The sequence below is a fragment of the Mesocricetus auratus genome, unplaced genomic scaffold (genome assembly GCF_017639785.1).
Source record: "Mesocricetus auratus isolate SY011 unplaced genomic scaffold, BCM_Maur_2.0 Super-Scaffold_100004, whole genome shotgun sequence".
NCBI lineage: Eukaryota > Metazoa > Chordata > Mammalia > Rodentia > Cricetidae > Mesocricetus > Mesocricetus auratus.
In genome coordinates, this window is record NW_024429189.1 from 87,309,519 (window position 1) to 87,328,912 (window position 19,394).

General features: G+C 47.9%; 2 protein-coding genes across 14 annotated transcripts in view; one reads left to right on the forward strand and one right to left on the reverse strand.

Annotated features, from left to right (window-relative positions):
- Positions 1 to 2,779, forward strand: part of Stard9 (StAR related lipid transfer domain containing 9) — a 77,521-nt gene extending 74,742 nt beyond the window's left edge. For 6 of the 8 annotated variants that reach the window (XM_040746114.1, XM_040746119.1, XM_040746115.1 and 3 more), the window contains 3 exons: positions 51 to 253; positions 412 to 491; positions 668 to 2,779. In XM_040746114.1, the coding sequence (XP_040602048.1) occupies positions 51 to 253; positions 412 to 491; positions 668 to 997 (613 nt within the window). In that variant the 3' untranslated portion in view covers positions 998 to 2,779. The remainder of the gene's footprint in view (positions 1 to 50; positions 254 to 411; positions 492 to 667) is intronic. The other 2 variants (XM_040746116.1, XM_040746123.1) reach the window with 1 other exon arrangement.
- Positions 2,780 to 4,934: 2,155 nt separating this feature from the next.
- Positions 4,935 to 18,393, reverse strand: Cdan1 (codanin 1). Of its 6 annotated transcripts, none has more exons than XM_021226255.2 (29): positions 18,275 to 18,393; positions 17,599 to 18,059; positions 17,223 to 17,426; positions 16,858 to 17,027; positions 16,614 to 16,727; positions 16,456 to 16,534; positions 15,612 to 15,732; positions 15,337 to 15,446; positions 15,067 to 15,180; positions 14,862 to 14,951; positions 14,213 to 14,288; positions 13,502 to 13,707; positions 13,066 to 13,186; positions 12,795 to 12,941; positions 12,474 to 12,640; positions 12,064 to 12,151; positions 11,779 to 11,868; positions 11,556 to 11,610; positions 11,229 to 11,362; positions 11,022 to 11,125; positions 10,646 to 10,804; positions 10,098 to 10,161; positions 9,842 to 9,920; positions 9,521 to 9,669; positions 8,060 to 8,167; positions 7,908 to 7,971; positions 7,604 to 7,785; positions 6,570 to 6,677; positions 4,935 to 5,685 (listed from the first exon to the last, which is right to left on the reverse strand). In XM_021226255.2, exons 1-29 carry the CDS (start codon positions 18,362 to 18,364, stop codon positions 5,560 to 5,562), a joined length of 3,780 nt encoding a protein of 1,259 aa, XP_021081914.1. In that variant the 5' UTR covers positions 18,365 to 18,393; the 3' UTR covers positions 4,935 to 5,559. The 6 variants fall into 6 exon arrangements, 4 of the variants coding, with proteins under 4 accessions (XP_021081914.1, XP_021081913.1, XP_005068565.1 ...); XM_021226254.2 differs by having other exon boundaries at positions 17,223 to 17,429; XM_005068508.4 differs by lacking the exon at positions 15,067 to 15,180.
- Positions 18,394 to 19,394: the final 1,001 nt, after the last annotated feature.

Below are 19,394 nucleotides of genomic sequence, written 5' to 3' on the forward strand. Positions count from 1 at the left end.
ACATCTCAAGCTGGTAGCCTCCTTTTATTCCTTGCCTCCTGTGTCCCCAGCTATCAGGGTGAGGAACAGGAGGTGCAGCTTTACTACAAGGAATTCTCTTCTACTCGACACGGCTTCTTGGGTGCAGGTGTGGTGCTCCAGCCACTCTCTCATGTGTGGGCAGCTGTGAGTGATCCCACTCTGTGGCCTCTGTATCACAAGCCCATCCAGACAGCAAGGCTGCATCAGCGAGTGTCCAATAGTATCAGCCTTGGTAAGTCCAAGGGCTTGAAGGCTTCCAGGCCTGGGGGCAGAGGTAGAAGGTTGGAGCAGCACTGTTGGGAGCTCCAGATTGCTCGGCAAGATTGTGCTAGAGATCTAGTAATGGAGTAAAGTGGGACTTCTGAGTATGGAATCTATATGTCCTTCTAGTGTACTTGGTGTGCGACACCACACTGTGTTCACTGAAGCAGCTGCGGGATTTCTGCTGTGTCTGCGTGGAAGCTAAAGAGGTACCTATATTGCTGGTGGTAAAATGTTTTGGGATGAACTTGGGTTGAGGTGCAAATTAGTGGGCGCTAGGGTAGGGTGGCTTAAGGGCTGACTGTAGTCATCATCCTGACTACACTTAAACCTGTCCCTGTTTTGTCACTGCACAGGCAGGACTCACATGTATCTCTGTCCATAGGGGCACCTGTCAATCATGGCAGCTCAGTCTGTGTATGACACATCCATGCCAAGACCCAGCAGAAAAATGGTTCGAGGAGAGATCCTGCCCAGTGCCTGGGTCCTGCAGCCTGTCATCACGGAGGGGAAAGAAATAACTAGAGTCATCTTCCTTGCCCAGGTGACACAGCACCCATCCTGTTTCATGGCATACCTTGGGATATTTCTCTTCAGTTGCATAGAATCCCCCAGTTGCCAGGACATCCTGGCTAGAGTAGGCTCACAGCAAGGGGGATCAAAGAGGGGAACGAGCAAGTTTATAGTCTGTGAAGCTCCCAGCACTAGAGACTGACTGACTTAATATCTTATGGAAGTAGATGGACTGTTGAGTTGAAAGCAGCAGCAGAGCAGAATCCTAACTTACCATTCTCCACTCTCAGGCAACTCTACCTTCATCGTTGGGGAGGGGAAGGCTAGTACTTAGATCCAAACTCAGGAGCCCAAGTGCATCTCCAGTCACCACTGCCAGAGTGGCTGATCTAGGTCTGTCTGCACCTTCACTTCTTCCTTCTCCTTCCAGGTGGAGCTGGGTGCACCAGGCTTCCCTCCTCATCTTCTGAACTCCTTTATCAAACAGCAACCGCTGGTTGTGGCCAAGCTGGCATCCTTCCTTGGTAGTTAGTATTGGGCCGTGGAAACAGCATTGCTGAGATGTAGGCCCAGGACACTTGAGAACTCTATAGCTGCTTCTACACTCTGAGGCAAGAAGAGCCCAGGCTGCCCATGGTAGCCAGGTATAGATGGCACCAGCCCAGTGCTGCCAACAAAACCAGTACTTAGTACTTGGTTACCTCTGAAGAGTGAGCAACTTGAATCTCCTGGCCCTGGCTATCCAACGAAACTCAACTCACATTTAGGATTTCTCACCTTCACTTTCTGCCTCTGGGACTCAATGACATACCAAATGTTCAAAGACTGGAAAGAGCAGAGCTGGGGACTGCAGTGCCTCCTTGGTAGACAAGCACTAGCCAAGGGTATTTTGAATCTATCTCCAACATTCAGCTCCATTCTGTGATGGAGTGACAGAAATGATCAAACCAGTTTAAAGAATCAACTGCACAAACCAGACTCTTGATTCAGAATTGTTTTCTATCACTGAATGTTTATGAACTTTACTATTCATATTTACACATACACACATATATACACACACCCCATTTACTAGGTCATTGTGTGTCATTGGTATGGTCAGTTTACCTTGATCTCAGTACAATGGGAGACCACTGGAGAAACAGACAAGATATGGGACCTGAAGACACTGCAGTAATGGGTAGGGGCAGCTCCATGCTGCTTGCTGACATGGTAAGAGGATTTCAACCAGATTGTCTTGGAGAGAATTAAATTCTGGTAGGCCTTGACTTTGTCCAACACTTATGCTGGAATTATGAGCCACCACACCTGGACCTACTTCTTTTTATATAAATCCATTGACTGAGTAGGTATGGTGGCATATGCCTAAAGCATACTGGTAGTAGAAGCAGGAGGACCAGAAGTTCAAGATCACCCTCAGGTAGCTAGCCTGGGATACATGAGATCCTGTCTCAAGCACCAAAAATAACTATTGACCAATAGTTAAGTACTGAGCTTAACTGTTCTAATAATAGGATAGAACTTGTATCTTGGCCTGGTGGAATCCTCTGAAGATTTTTCCATGTTAATCTGGAAATGGTAGGGATAAGAAATTCTCTTTAATCCCAGCAGTGGCAGGTGAATCTGTCTACAGAGCTAGTTTCAGGACAGCTATGAGTACACAAAGAAACCCTGTCTTGGAGAAAAAAAAATTATTTCTGCTACTTCAACTTTGTGATTGAAAAAGATACTCTCATGGAGACAGAAGAATGGTTAAAGAGTAAATTCTTTACAAGATTTTTCTAATCCCTTAGAGTATTTATATATTACCAATTGAATGTTTGAAAATGTGCTTTTGAATTTATCTTTATGGTTAATATTTTTGCAACAGTTGATAATATGCCTACTGATTTCCTTTCCCTTCCCCCTTGCTTTTTTTTGAGTCAGGATTTCACTGTATATGTAGCCCTACCCTTCCAAGTCCTAAAGACAACAAGTCAAGTCACCTGCTCTGTTTCTGTCTCTCTTTATATAAGTGCCTTGAGACAAAAGGCAAGGAAAAAAAAATATCCAGGTGCTGGTGACACACACCTTTAATCCCAGCACTCAGGAAGCAGAGAGAGTTGGATATGTGAGTTCAAGGCCAGCCTAGTCTACAGAGTGAACTCCAGGACAGCTAGGGCTACAGAGAGAAACCCTATCTCAAAAAACCAAAAGAACCCTGAGTGTCGTTTACATGCATATGCTAGTATTTCCTATGAGCTCAGCTACTGCAGGAATCTGAATAGGTGGGCTAGCTAGCATAAGATAAGCCTCACCTAAGTCCCAAGTCAGCAATCTGAAGCACACAGTCAACTCTCTGTAGCTTCACATCCCATATCTGTACATTTAACCATAGATCAAAAGACATTCAAGCAAAAGTTTCTTGTAGTTACTTACACATAGTTAAATCATCTCTAGATAAGTTAAATCATCTCTAGATAACTTAAAGGATACAGGAGGGGAAAAAGAAAAACCCAAGAATGTATTTAAGAAGATAGATGTAGTTGTAATACTATGCTAGTATGTATTAAGCAATGGTTGATCACTGTGTATTTCTATATTTGTAAGCCTGCACTGATCCTATTGCAAAAAACAAAATGTAAATCAGGCTTTGGAAAGCATGGGAATCACCCTAGGCTGGGCCTACTCCTGGCGAGATTGGGGAGCTAAGTATTTTTACCTGTAGAATGTCACAGGTGCTTTGAGGCTACTGGTCCACAGAACACACAATACAAATACCACCAACTACAACTCAGAAGGGAGTTCTGAGGTTAAATCAGATATCCCTGCAAAAGAGTACTTGTATAGAGAAAGGAGACTGACAGTTCCCTAACTAGTTCATTAGCTGCCTGTTTCTCTAAGCGCACTTTTTTTTTTTTTTGGTTTTTCGAGACAGGGTTTCTCTGTATTGTTTTGGAGGCTCTCTTGGAACTCGATCTGTAGACCAGGATGGCCTCGAACTCACAGAGATCTGTCTGCCTCTGCCTCCCGAGTGCTGGGATTAAAGGCGTGCACCACCAATGCCCGGCTCTCTAAGCGCACTTTAAGGCTTGCTTCATGGCTGAGTCAAACAGTTTTGGGGACTTCAGGTTTTCCCAAACAATGTGAGAACAGGCCATTAGCCTGTTGCTCACCTTTATCAGGGCTCACAGCTTTCTGAGGCACACCATTATAATACTGACCTCTAGGAACACAAAGAGGAAAAAAAAACATGACTGTCTACTGGGCTTGAAGCTCAGTGGTAGAGTACTTCCCTAGGTTTGATAACAAGTACTGACAGCATTAAGCAGTCTGAGTTTGTGGTTAACACCAGTGAGGCAAGGCCCCTGGGCCCAATCCTAGACCTGGAAAAACACTCTGATGCTCAGGCATTTTAAAGGAGTCAAAGGAAGGAATGGAGAGGTATACACAATGGATAAGTAGCTCTGGGATATAAGTTTAGAGAAGCTTAATTTAGGTCAGAAGCCTGTTGACAGCAGTAAACCTTTCTCCTAAAATATGTTGCATGTAAATATTTTGCATGTGACTTGGAGTTATTTAATCACTGAGCACCTTCTAGTACTTCCATTAGAGCCAGAGTCTTACTCTCAAAACAAAACCCACCATTTTCACAGGGATAAAGCACATTATCAAAATTCCGTTGTCTTTCTTAAAATCACTGGTTCCAGGGGCTATGAAATGGCTTAGTGCCAAGCCTAATGACCTGAACTTAAGCCCAGGGATCCACATGGTGAAAGGAGAACTGACTCCAAGAAGTAGTCCTCTGACCTCCAGAAGTGTGCCATAGCACTTACCGTGCTGGCATGCTAAGTGCAATAAAAATAAATTTCTGAAAATCATCTGCCCACTTAAAGAAACGAGGTCTTGACAACTATAACCCAGAAGACTGCTTCTGATTAGAATAAGTTCTGAGATAAGTGAGACATGCCAGTGCCAACAATGTAGATATCACCAAAGCCATGTGGGTCAGCCTAGACAGCAGGGAGCATGGTGAGAGTAGATGGCAATAGTTTATAGCAGGTTGTGCTGCCAAGACTGGGTCTTATCATGAAAGAATGCAGGCATCAGCAAAGCCTACTTTCAGAAAGGGGATAAAAGCAGGGGAAAATAGCCATCAAGACCTTGTTAAAAGTTTTATTTAAAAAAGACCCAAACCCCCTAATTTTCTACACCATGCTTGGTCTGATGACTAACTTCCTGCAAATGAAAGTCCATGTTAGACCAAGTTTCACACAGGCGTGTCCTACCTTATTGGTTGTCAATATTTGGGGGGTGGGGGTAACAATCCAGCTTCTGTAGGTGAGAAAATGTAGACTTCCAAATCCATGTTTTGTTAACTTTCTCATAAGTTAAACATTTCTTTGCCTATCAAGATTTCTCAGAACCACAGTTTTAAGAAATGCTGGGATAGCAGCAACTTGAGGCTTGAAATGCACTGACCGGCACACACATATTTCATTTAGCATCCAAATGAGAAACACCAGCCCTTCTGCTCCAAAACTGGAGTCTCTAGGCTTTTCCACTGTGACTCTGAATCAGGTTCTCCTTCCTCTAGACTTCAGGTGTTGAGGCCTGTGTCTGTGGATGCTCTGCAGCAACACACTTCCTTCACTTAGGAGCAGCAAGCCTGACTACGGACATGGCCACTCTTGCCCCAGCAAGGTGTGAGTGGGCTCTTGAGCCTCCTTCTGAGGTACAGGAGGCAGGTTCTGGTGTCATGCCCAAGAGGGCTGCTTCCCAGCCCTAGCTTTGGGCCAGCACTGTCCCTCGGGTTGTTTGCATAAGTTCACAAGCTCTCAGCTGGGGTTCTAGCAGATGGGGCTCAGCTAGGAACAAGCGAAATAGTGTTGATAATTCTTCTGAGAAGTCCTGAAGTAGAAAGGTTAAGAGAAAAGTAATTCTAGATGGTCTGACATTCTTTTTTTGGGGGGTGGGGTGGGGTGGGTTTCTCTGTAGCTTTGGAGCATGTGACTTCAAACAAGTTATTTAATCACTGAGCACCTTCTAGTACTTCCATTAGAGCCAGAATCTTACTCTCAAAACAAAACCCACCATTTTCACAGGGATAAAGCACATTATCTCTTGAGCTCACAGAGATCTGCCTGCCTCTGCCTCCCAAGTGCTAGAATTAAAGGCATGCGCCACCACTGCCCAGCAGATGGTTTGCCCTTTCTAAGGTCAGTCCCAAACAAGCTCTCACAGACAGTGGAGAGCCTGACAACCCAGGTATCAACCCAGGTATTTTACCCAATACCTTCTATGCAAAAATAGATACAAGCCTGTAAAACTAGCAAGCTAAAGTTTAAGTTCCAGAAGGGAAAATGGACTGACAGGAAACTGAGGCTTTACCATTTTCAAGCACAAAGTATTAATCTTATTTTATGGATACTGTTTTGCTCCGAATCACAAGAACATTTTAAATATAAGCTGAAATTCACTTAGAGTTTCAAATCCCCAATAGTCATTATGCTGTGCTGCTTTCCAATTGTCCTTCTTCCCCTTTCGTCTTCTAAGAGTCTCAAAAAGTAGCCACACAGATCAAACCTACTACTCACTCTCATGGTAGTCCTGAAAACACCTAGCAAAAATGCATTAGCTGCCAACTATGATGGGTCTACAACTGGAATCCTAGCACTCAGCAAGCCGAAAGAATGCAAATTTGTGGTTACCCTGGACTACTTAAGCAGTCTTTAGGACAAATGATACATTTCCATTCTCTCTTCATGTAAGACAAAGGGATTAAGACTCCTTACCCCTGGCCACTGGGCCTCATTAAGGCTGCCCAAGCAGGCTTCTATCTCCAGCTGTCCCATGAGATCCTTTTCTACCAGCTCCCGGAGTAAGAACAGCAGCAGGTCCCACTGCAAAATACCAGAGAAGGCCAGGAGTTGTCAAGAACACAGTAGTCTTAACTGTAGGGACTGAGGACTGAACAGTAGTCCCGAGAGTAAAGACAGATCTCAAAAGACAGAGCTAGGGCTAGAGAGATGGCACATCATGCTGTTAAGAACACTTGCTACGTCAGTCATTGTTGGCCTAAGCCTTTAATCCCAGCACTCGGGAGGCAGAAGCAAGCAGAAGTCAGCCTACAGAGAGGGTTCTGGGACAGCTAGGCTTACACAGAGAAACCCTATCTCAAAAAAACAAAACAACCAACAACAAACAAAAAGGTATGGGGCACTGGATAATGTTAAGAACATGATTTGCAGGGATGAAGAGATGGCTCAGTAAAGTGCCTGACGTGCAAACATGATGACCTGCATTTGTATCCCTGTTTGTGAATGTCTATCTGTAACCCTAGTGCTGAGGGAGCTACAGATAGGAAAATCCTGGAAGCTCAATAGCCAGCTAGTTTAGCCCATCAATGAATGAGCTTCAGGTTCAGCAAAAACAGTGCTCACAAGTACACATGCTAACCGTCCCCCAACACACACAATAGAATCCCCTTAACACACAGCATGAGTAGAGGAGCTGGGCATGATAGCTCACATATGTAATCAGCACTTGGGAGTTATAGGCAGAAATAATGCAGATTTAAGGTCAGCATGAACTACAGTGAAAGAGCCTAGAGAGATGACTCAGATGTTTAGAGCACTTGTTGCTCAGCAAGTTCAATTCTCAGTACTGACATGAGGGCTCCCCCTTGCCACCCTAGTTCCAGGGGATCCAACAGGAGGTATACACATGGTTTGCATGTATGCATGCTGGCTTTTAAAAAGCTTCATACACATAAAATATATCTAACTCAACCCCAAAAGAAACCAGAGGCCCTGTGCCTCTGACTCACCTCCCTTGGCCGAGTATCTGCTAGGAGCCCCACATTTCTTGGGCTGAGTAGAAGCTGTAGTGGAACTGGTCCCTGGAAGTCATCCTTCCATAAGGAAAGCAGCATATGCAGAAGCCTTCGAGCCTGTCCTCTCTCTAGCCTGTGCTGTGTTGGGGGCCCTAAGATGGGGATCTGGTCTGCAACTACAGGAAGAGAAAGATAAACAGAGGCAGAAGAGCATGACCCATGCTCCTAAACTTGTTTGTGCCCAACCTTGGGGTTTGAGGAATGTAGCATGTGGGATTTGATGGAAGAGGAACCATACCCAGGAGGGAAGCTAACTCCACAGAGCACTTGGCCAGATGCTGCTCAGAAGTTGGGCACAGGAACTATAGGGGGGAAAAGGGGAGACATGAACATCATTTTTACTGGTCTGAGGATTGGCCCTGAGCCAATGTGGCTCATGCCACATCTCACCTGGCGGCACCGCAGTGACTGGCCCAGCTGGTTTAGGAGCTGTTCCAGATGCTCTGGAGAAACTCCTTCCTCAGGGTCCCGAGGCCCAGCAGCCAGGGAGAGTACATCCTGTAGAGAGCAGTGTTGAGACCTCATGCCAGGCTGACAGAAACTTGGTTTGGGATGGGAACCAGCCAGTGGAGACAGGCAGAAGGAAAACAGAGTCCAAGCAAGTGTAGCAACTGGGTCAAGGTGTTCTTAGGGCTGAGGCTCAGGCAGTATAGCACAGCTAGGATAAACAATTATGTTGACAACCCAGAGGGAAGTAAATGGAGCAATAAGCCTACAGACTGTGTGCTGCCAGACAGAGAGCTCCAAAGATGTCACTCACCTTGTGACAATACTACCTAACCAATTCCTAGAGGGCATCTTAAAATATTCTAGGAAACTGTCTTATCTAGACTGAACATCTCTCTCATGCTCCTCTCTATCTTCTCAGACATCTCAAAATAGAAATCCTCTGCATACTGAGAAGTGCTGTCTAGCCTGACACCTTCCCTGTCCTTTCTACAGTTCCCACCAATTGGCACTGCTTTCTAGTCTCTAGTCTACCATCTTTGTTTCCAGACCACTACTTTGTTTAGAACAGGGAGTCACGAGGCCTAAATATTGCTCCAACTATTCATCTCTGCTTTGGTAGCACAAAAGGCAGCCACAGATGGTTTATAAACAAATAGATGTGGTTGCACTCAATGAAACTTTATTTACAAAAATAATTTCAGACCATGGTTGTTTGGTGACTCTTGTTCTATAGAGTCAGCACCCAACCCCTATACCAGGGGATATTATGTAGAGCTTACACCATCTACTTGTTTTACAAATTTTTAAGACAGTGTCATTTAAGTTGCCCAGACTGTGATCCTCATGCCCTAGCCTCTAGAATAGTCAGGAATCCAGCTCTGTACCACCAGGCTCAGCACCCCCCACCCAACCCCCATCACACTAGAATAGTTTATGCTTAGTGACTAGCATTATCTCCCACACAGAATGGTGCAGAAACCAAATCCAGACAATAGAATGCCCCTCAGAAATTTCTCCACTATACTTTACAACCATTTACCATGTATATAAGATGCATTTAGTTAAAAACTTTAGATCTGGCCTGTTGTTGTGACATACACCTTTAATCCCAACACTGGGGAGGCAGAGTTTAGCCTGGTATACATAGTGAGTTCTAGGTCAGCCAGAGCTACATAGTGGAACCCTGTCTCAAAAATAACCCATTGGATTTAACTTTTTGGGTGATTTTAGAACAAAAGTCTTAGGATGTGTTCTATGTAATTCCATTCAATAAGGAAAGAAACAGAAACCAGCCAGACAACACACAAAGCTTCTATGCAAATTCTGAAGCCAATGTGAAAAAAGAAACAAGCAGCAGGGAGAAGGAGTGGGAAAGCCAAAGGGAGTAGGGTAGCTGTGTACTTTTATCTCGGAGATGAGGTGGGAGGGGAGGGGAGCATGGTGCTCACAGGCTCGGGAGCAGCCCCTCCGCTCCACCCTGGCAGTTGGCTCAGGACCCTGGGCTCGTAGCATGCGACTTACAGCTGCTTTCACCTCTCTTCTAATCAGCGCTGTCAGGCAGAGAGAAGAATGAAGTCACTGGTGTCCCCTTGCATGGGCTTGCCATGACAACCCACACCTTTCATTGGTTCTAACTGTCTCACCCAATTCCCACAAACTTCTCAATACCCTGCCCATCCACCTTTAAAAACTTGGTTTAGTCACTCCTTTCCTGGACCTCACCTGTAATGTTGGCTGATAACCAAGAGCAGGCTTTCTCTGTTGCAAGCCCCACAGCAATGTTCTCCGCACTGCTTAGAACCTGTGGCACAGAAAAACTGCTGAGTCAGGGACTTGGGAAGGTGGGCAGTATACATTGGATGCTACAGTCCAAGACCCACACTGTCAAAGCCTCACACAGGTGCATGTGTACACATATGTACATATGCATGCATGCATGCCTACTGGCCTGCTAGCTGCAGGCTTCCTTCCTACGTACAGCAGCTGGGGTCTCCTCTGGCAGCAGTGCTCGCACAGCAGTGGGGCTCTTCCTTTGGCAAAACCTGAAAAGACCGGAGGAAGTTAATGGAAGTCTAGATATAGTAGACTGACTCACAAAAGCCAATGCCCGAGTGCACCAGTCCTGTGACCTGGGAACGCTACCTCAGAAGAAAGTGCTGTCCATTCTCCTGCCTCACCAGATGCTGGGAGAAAGGAGAAACCCACCCATTAGCCCTATATTACATACATTCTTCCAACTTAATAGCTGAACTTTGAGCTCAAAGACACTCCTTCAGAAAAGGGGATCAGAGCAAAGAAGGGGAGGAAGGAAAAGAAACGGAAGAAGAGGGATGTGAAAGAACAGGAAAAAAAATCTAAAGGAAGCTGCGTGTGGTGGCTCATGCCTATAATCTTAGCACTTGGGACTTTGGGGTCAGGTCAGACTAGACTACAGAGTAAGACCTGTCTTGAGAATCAAAAGAACTAACAAAAACCAAGAGGAGACTTCAGGAGATGAGAAGGGCCAAATAGATGGACAATTCTTACTCCCGCCCCTGGGTCAATGCTTGGGTCCCATGGGGGCACAGTTGAGAACACAAGAATTCCAACAGCTGGGCTGGATCTCCCCCTTGCTGTCCCTGTGTCACCAGCTGCTCCTGAAGAAGTGACTCGGCTTGATGCACCAGATCTGCCACCAGCGTTGCCCTTTATCAGGGAGAACAAGATTTTGGGGGCAGTTAGCAGGGTTCACAGGAAAGGAGCTACAAATAGGGAAATTTGGTCAGAATGTCCTTAAAAGGATGTAAGAAATTTCAGCCTCCCTGCTCCCACAGGTGACTTTGCTCAGTTTGAAAACTGTGTTAAGAATTTAAAGGAAGAAAATGATAAGGGATTGAGATTAGGACTCTCATGCCACTCTTACTTGATATGTTTGACACAGTTTGATCCAATTCTTTCTGCCACAAATTCTACAGTCCTGCGCAGGGAGGGTGGCTGGTTGTGGAAAAAGGCCTGGGCAAGCTGAGCCTGGCAGGAGGTGGAAGAGGGGGTAATAGAGCCATGAGGGTTTCCTTCTGCCTGCCCCCACCCCCCACAAATGCCTCCCCATTTCCCTACCCTTTGCCCTTACCTGCAACCCCTGGCTGGTCTTGGGAGGCAGGGTCCCTAGGCTGGTGGTGGTGGTGGGAGTGATTTTCCTCACAAAGCCCCCACTCCGCCCACTGCTCCCCGAAACCCAGGAAGCAAGCAGTTTCCGGAGCTCGCCTGTAGAGGAGTCAAAGTTCTTACTTCCAAAATCACTTCTCCCTCCTCCCCCCAAAATCATGGCCTTTGTGGAGCAAAGAGGATGAAGCACCCAGACAGCCTAAGGACAGAACAATGTGTTGAGGAGTCAGGTCTTTTTGGGTATCCATGAAAGGACAGGCCATGGACCATAGGGGGAGACAGGGATGCTCACCAATGTAGGGGCAGCAGGTATACAGCAGCTGCTGGTCCACAACAGGTACACTGTCCTGGGGAAGAACAGGCCAAGGTTGGAAGGGGAAGGCAGGCAGGTCTCCCTTTCCTCACAAATGCACAGGAGAATCATCTTATGACTTTCCTAGCTTGTCTCCTCCTAGGCCTTTATCTATTAAATAATTCCTGGGATTCACATGGCCCTGGTTGACCCCAACACTCACCAAGCCATGCTCTGAAGTAGCTGTGTCCACCTCAAAGGCATCTACCTGACCATCTTCTAGAAAGAATAAATCCTCAGGAACTGTAGGTATCTGGTAGGAGAGGAAGGCAGTTAGAGCTCCACTGTCACTCCACAATTTGCCATACTTTCTAATCTAATGGGGCCTCGGGTCAAGCAAGCTGTCTTCTGAAGCTACAGCAATACCCATCCCTCTCAGAACTAACTTTCCCCTGCCTCTGGCCCAGCAGTCACCCACTACCCTACCTATCCAACCCACCCTGCCTACCTGGAAAAGCCAGCCTAGGACAGCAAGCAGCAGCAGCTTGTTCAGGAAGCACATCTCCCCTTCACCTTCCTTCGATAAGACCAAACTCCTAAATGTTAAGCAGAGGATGTAAACAGACTTGTGCCAAGGACAGAAGGGAGTAAACAAAGCTGTCACTGGGAAGGCAGTTCTCAAAAGCAGACCTAAATCACACTACTATTGGAAAGACAAACAGGATCCCAGTGAGACTTGCACCTCACATCCTTCTTTGCTAGGCCATAAGATAGATGGAAGGACCAAGGGACTGGAAAACAACTGCCACAGTCCTGCCTCTTCTGAGGCTGTTACAGCTGTGGAACCACAAAGATGTATGACATCTAGGTTCTCTTTATAAATAGCGGGGCTATGCAAATAAGTCTTGTTCTACTCACCGATGTAAATGAAGCAGGAGAGTAAAGACACTCCGGTAGTAGTCCAGCAAGGGGACAATGTGATCAGCAAAAGAGAGGAACTCCACCAGCCAGGGCACAGTGAGTACTGCCCGGCGGGCCCACAACCCCTGCTGCAGCAGAGCCCGTATATCTAGGACAGGAGGGACCTGAGAAAGCCAGAATTCTGCCAATGAGGCCCTTGAAGGGGCTAGTTGACACCCTCTAACCCACCAGGTTTCTAGAATAGCCAAGGAACCAGTCAGCCTCCACACTTTGCTGGTCTACTGAGGTCCTTCTCACCCATATCTCCTATGCACTCACCTGACTCCTGAGGGCCAGAATAGAGTCCTGAAGCTCACGGGTTGGGGGTGGTTCAGGTCCTCGATATGGCAGGAAAGCCACAAAGCCCAGAAATTTAGCCAAAAGTCTAAGACTAAGAAGCACTACAGCAAATTGCCTCCGTTCACCCTACATAAGGAATCAAGTGAAACAATGTCTTTTGTATGAGTCTTAAGGAGCAACTTAAAATCGGTTAAGTTTCCCTTGAACATATACCCTTTCCCTCATTATCTCCCTTATTCAGTTTTCTAACCTGCCAATCCACATCTGACTCGCCGTCTTCATCACCAGGCTCATGCTGAGGCAGGGGAAGGCCGTTGAGTTCCCGAATCTTCAAACTCAAACTATCCATAAGATGCTGATTGAAATGGAAGCTAGGGTGGGGGAAGAGCAAGATTAAAAAAGCACTGGCATAGGTTAAAAAACAAACAAACGCAGCATTCAGAAAAGGTACCCGAGACAGAAAGGAGATGACAAGGAAGACGGGAAGGCTAAGGGACGACAACATTACCTATGTGGGTGCAAGAGTGAGAGGGAAGGTGGGAGCCAGGAAACAGATATGGGAGAGCCCAGAAACCACTTCTAGACATGCTCAACCTGAGGCGTAGGCAAAGGATTATTTGCCCTCTGAGGAGAGCAAGCCTTTCCTAGCCTCAGTCTCTCTCCCTGAGACATACAGGAGACCTTACCTGCTGGCACTCATGATGAAGTCCCTGAAGAAGCCTTGACAGCCTGGGAAGGTGGGGGGTGGGCAGGGTCCTCCGCTGCTCTGAGGGGCTATAAGCCGCTCTTGGAGCTGCCGTAACCGACCCAACTTGTCAGCTCCTAGCATATTCAGCACATCTGGAGCTTCACCCAACATGGATCCCCCAGTACTGCCTGGGCTCTGACACATCTGAGATATCCAAAGGGAGGAGAGAGATGAAAAGAAAAAAAAAAAAGCCCCTGAGAAAAACTGAGCAAAGTAAGGAGAATGTGGGCTTGGGATATAGTTCAGTGGAAACCACTTGCCTAGCATGAGTGAGACCCTGAATTTGAAAGAAAGTAATGAGTACTATGAAGGTCCTATCTTCCTAATTGAAAGGTGAAGAGACAGAAGCCACAAGGCAAGTATTTGCCTCACATCACTAGAACTAGGATTTATTTGAAAAGATCCTGACTACTAAGTTCTCTTTGTACTGTAGCACAAGTCAAGAAAGAGATGGTGGTTGAGAGGCTAGGTAAGGGCATGAGGTCCAAGGCAGGTCAGAAGTCAGAGAACATTGTCTACCAAGTTTCAACTACCAAGAATAGAAATCCTTTTAAATTTGCAGCCAGAATCTACTAGGTTGTCTACCAGGTCCAAAGGGCCAGCTTTGATTTAGCCGCCCACATCTTTTGGCTACCACTGCAGCTATTACCTGGAGAAGCTGTTTCTGGAAAAGCCGGACAAAGTGGCTGTGGCTGCAGGCTGCTGAAAGCTGATCCATCATGGCTCTGAGGAATAAGAGGCAGACATACAGTGTATGGGAAAGAGAAAAGAGACGGGCTTCAGCTATTTACTCTGAGGAATAAGAGGGCAGACATACAGTATATGGGAAAGAGAAAAGTGACGGGCTTCAGCTATTTACTGAAGACCTGAATAGTCCAAACAGGAGAAGGTAAGACGTGTTCCCTTCATCATCAAGATTCCTCCAAGCCAGCAGACCTAACCCACCAAGAAATGACATCTCAGATCTGCAGGCCATGCTCAGTGCTTGTGACTTCATGATCAATGTGAGAGGGAGACAGGGACAGAGGGTGTTTGGTCAACAGCCTAGTCATCTGCCTATGTCGTCTGAATCCTGTCCCAAGCATTTGCCATTGGAGAACAAGTACAGGACATTCCTGGGTATGAGAAGCTAGAGAGAGAAATCCTTTTTGACCTAGGTAGAGTTACCAATAACTAAAAACTGAGGAAGACAGAGGATTGGAAGGAGGGCAAACCTTCCCAACAAACACCCTAAACATCACTGGGCTGCTGCTCATTGTCAGAGCAATGAGACAAACTGAGCAGGGCAGAACACCCACCTGATCCTGCTACCCAATCCCTTCTCAAAATCCCAGCTGGGTTCCTCATGGTGGTCTTCCCACTCTCGAAGCACCTCATAGAACACATCCCTGAAAGGGAGGCAAGCTTGATCAGATGAATCCCAGTTGCCTTTCACCCACTTCCCATAGCACTTTCCCTTGCTTGGAAGGGTTAAGATAGGCCTACCCACAGCCAATCCTTAACCTCCATAGTTCTCTACATGATGGTATGTTACAGACCCAGCAGCAGCGCATCATAGGCATCTGTGGACAGGGAAAGTTGACCCTAAGATGGTTGGCTAAGCTCAGGGATTCAGGTCTGTGGACATGAAACAGAATGAAGCCAACAGGCTTTATGATGACTGTCAGCAAAGGCCTGACAGTACTAACCCACCACTTTTAGTGCCTAAGTCCTAATTCTATGACAGTAAAATGACTGTCTATTCCCTCCTCAACAGGTCCCCTTTCTTTTCACCTCTGTTTTTTAAAGGTATGAAAGGCTCGATCACTGGAGAAGTTGGCGCGATTGTCAGTTTCTGGCTGAAAGGAAACAGCCTGAGCAGAGGGTGGTATCACCAGAGAGACCTAAAACATGGCAACAACATTGGGAAATAAGACCTGTTGGAATCATGTTAGAAGACTTTACTCCTTATTCTTGTGCAGAGTTAGCTCATCTGACAGCACCATGAAGATTGACTGCCTAAGTTCACAAAATGTCTAGGCTACTAGGTCCCTAAGAGGGGTGACTACCTTGGCAACACTGCCTTCATAAGCAGCTCGAAGGCGGCCTTGCAGAGCTGGTGAGAAGCACAGCAGTCGTTCATTCTCAGCCAGCAGCTTCAAGGTCCCTTTGTCCAGGTAGGAAAGAACCCTGCAAAGACAGGAGCACATCTGACTGAGACTGGGACACAGGCGGCAAGCACAAAGCACATCTGAAGCCCAAGGCAGTGTTTACGCCTAAGTATGTAAGGGAAGGCATGGACTAAGGATTAAGACGATGAAGGTAAGTAAAGCGTGAAGAAATGAGACCTCGTGGAGCTAAGATCAAGACAGCAAGCTACGAACATTAGCCATAAACATAAAAGTCAGCTGTCATTATTATTATTCTTTTTTTGGGGGGTATACAGGGTTCTCCACATGTCTGGCAAGCACTCCACTGATCTACATACTTAGGCCCTTTGTTATTTATTATTAGGACTACATCTTACTTTCAAGGCCAGCTTTGAACTTTCTACAACCTGAGCAGGTCTTTAAACTTGTAATCCTTGCTTGGCACCAGACCCAGCTATTTAATTTCTTTAGGAGACACAAAATTAAATGTGACAGGTGCCTTTAGTACCAGTACTTGAGAGGCAGAGGATGGCAAATCTATACAGGTTCAAGGCCAGCCAAAAGAACTAACTAACCAAAACAACTGAACCAACTAACCAAACAACTGAACAATCAACTTATCAATCAAACAAAAAAAAATTAGGTGAAAAAGGTCTAAGGCCATTGTATCTATGTTAGGCACAATCATGCATCCCAAATCAATAGAGCGAGACAGATAGATAATGAGACTAAGACCCATAATGCCTCAGCTAGGAAAACTCACTGAAACTGACGCTCCAAAACCTGCACTGCAAAGAAGACACAATCATGGATGTTCTGAAACAGGGGCGTTTCCAGGGGATCTAGGACAGTAACAAATGGTTAGTTAACAACTATTCTGCCTGCAAACTTCATTTCACAAAATTTGACTTGCTTACTGACCTAGGGCACCCCGACTTGATTCAAGGTCACAATCCTTGGTGGCCACCATTCTGCGGGCAGTAAGGAGCTGAAGGACGAAGAAAAGCTCCAAGAAGAGGTTTGGTACCAGGTTCTCTGGATATTAAAAAAAATGCCACAACATTGGGCACCACCGACAACCAAGGCTCCATGTGCCGCATCCACCCTCTCTCTCATCCTGTAGTTTGCGAGCGTATCTACCGCAGCTCCCTTTGCTGTCACTCACCAGCAATGCATGAGGAGTAGATAAAGGCTACCAGCTCCAGGCGCTGTCGGGAGGACACCCTGGCTGGGTCAGCAGGTTCTGCTGTGAGGCTTCCTGTCCGACTGGGGATGGGAGACCCCAATTCTGGGAGGTGGCAAGCTGGGGTAGGTGACTGTTGCAACTGCTTGGAGCTAAGCGAACAGAGAGATGTCATGATTACTCAGCCTGGCTTTCCAGAAACATTCACACTCAGGTTCTGCCAGGAAGACATCAAGAGCCCAGGAAGCAAGCCCAGAATCCCCAAGGGAGAAATCAGGTTCAGGAAAAATCCCTGCAAGTCCCGCACAAGGAGGAAGCTGACATCCCAGGTGGCGGCAAAGCCATACCGCGCCTTCCTGAGCATCTCCCGCTCCTCTTGCAGACTTCTGCACCCTGGGGGAAGGCCAAGGCCCCAAGGGCTAGTGTCCAGGGCTGAGGGTTGGGAACTGGGGACACAGCTGATTGGGGGTGAGGTGAAGCAGGTCTTGGGCTTGGAAAGTGACCGCTCTTCGCTCACCGGAGTTGGGTTGATCCTTCGAGAAGGCTTCGTCCTGCTGAGAGTAGTCACAGGTTTTTCTCAAATTTCTACCTCCAAGCATCACTCCACAACAACTGGGCCCCTTTCACGCCCCCCGCCCCGCACTGTGGTTTCTTCACTCTCAGCCTTGGAACCATCGCTAGCTCCGCTTTAGCGAATGTCTTGCAATAAGGGCCGACTCTCACCCTGCAGGGCCGGGAGGAACGGTGCCTACGGGAGGGAACTCCTCCAAGTTGCTGAGGTTTGGCGGATCAGAGAGCGATTGCCTGGGGCTGCCGGGGCTGCCTGAGCCCCTAGGCTTCCGGCCCCCGGCCCAGGGCGGGCTCTCGCCGCTGGCTCCTCGTTCGCGGGACGGCCCCGGGCCCGGACCCCGCCTGCGGCCCGCACGGCGGGCCAGAGGTGCCTCGGTAGACGTGCTGAGGGGCTCGGCGGCAGGGAAAAGCTGGCTGCGCGCCCCACGGCCACCCCGTGGCGGGGCCCCCGACCTCGCTGGCAAGGCGGCCGAGGCGCCCGGGGTCTTGGCGGGGGTTGAGGGGCCTTGCGGGAGAACGCGGCTGCTTTGCTCCCTCAGGAAGTTCAGCAGGAACGGCACGAATTCCTTCCGCAGAGGCCGAAGTGCGCTCAGAGCGGCCGCCTCGGAGCTATCCTGAGGAAGAAGCAGAGGTCGCGAGGCGAGAGGGTCAGCTGACAGCCCCGGACGCCAGCGGCTGAGGCCGCAGGGTGGGCGGCCCGGCAGTGGCGCCCAGAGAAGCGCCCTTGGTGAGGGCCGTCAGCCAGGGCAGGCTGGGAGAAGGGTCTGAGGCATCACCCCCCGCGGGAAGCACATTCCAGACAGGCCTGAGGGCGTGTCGGCAGTGTTACCTCCGAACTCGGGGTGCTGCGCGCGATCCACCGCACGGCGGCTGCAACCGGCACCTCTTCGCGCAGCAGCGACTCCAAAACGGCCGCCATCCCGGTCCGGGCGCTCTGAGACTACTGCGCAAGCGCAGACGCGCCGCGGGCGGCGGGGAGGGGCGGAGCCGGCGGCTCGGAGCGACCGTTGGGCGGCGGGGCGGGGCCTTGTGGGGTGGGGCCTGGCTCTGGCTGTCGGGGAACAGTCTCGGTCCTCTTCCCGCTAGCCTACCAGCTCCGCCAGCATAGGCCTGCAGGACGCCTAGGCCTTGCTCTGACTGCCTGGTCCTGGAGCAATGTGAGCTAGGACGGGACTCTAGGAGACAGCCGCAGCTCTGCGGACACCCCCGTCCGAAAGAGAGGACAGGCAGGAAAAGTGAACAACTCTAAAAGAAGGCACACATCTGCCGTAAGCACGGCCTCGACCACCAACAGTAAAGCTTTTTGATTCACTCCCTCCCCAACTAAAAAAGTTCCGTGAGTAACCTCCAGTTTTGACCTTTCCCCCCCTTCTTCTCAAATGCTGACTTTTCACCACTGGCCAAGCTTTCCAGTGGTCTCTGCTGAGAGGCATCTTATAAAAAACGTTAGCTCACAACCCTCAGGACACTCTACACACAGAATTGTCCACCAGTCTTGTCTTTACACATTGTATGAAGCTGTTTACATCAGGCGAATATTTGAGCTTCTTGTATTTGAGAGGTGAAGAATTTTCACGATTAGCTTCTGGAAGAGTGTTTCTGCAGGTGTTTCATTCCCTGGACACACACCCATGCACCATCCCCCCACTTGCTGGTTAACCCTTGGGCTAAATCTGTCAGTCCTTTATTTTGAAAAATGAGAGATTTTTTTGATGTTGCTCCTTAATTAAAAAAAAAAAAAAAGCCGGGCACACACCTTTAATCCCAGGACTCGGGAGGCAGAGGCAGGTGGATCTCTGAGTTCGAGGCCAGCCTGGTGTACAAGAGCTAGTTCCAGGACAGCCTCCAAAGCCACAGAGAAACCCTGTCTCAAAAAAAAAAAAAAAAAAAAAAAAAAAAAAAAGATAGGGCTAGCAAAGGCGATAGAGCCGTGGATTGCCCTGTGTTCC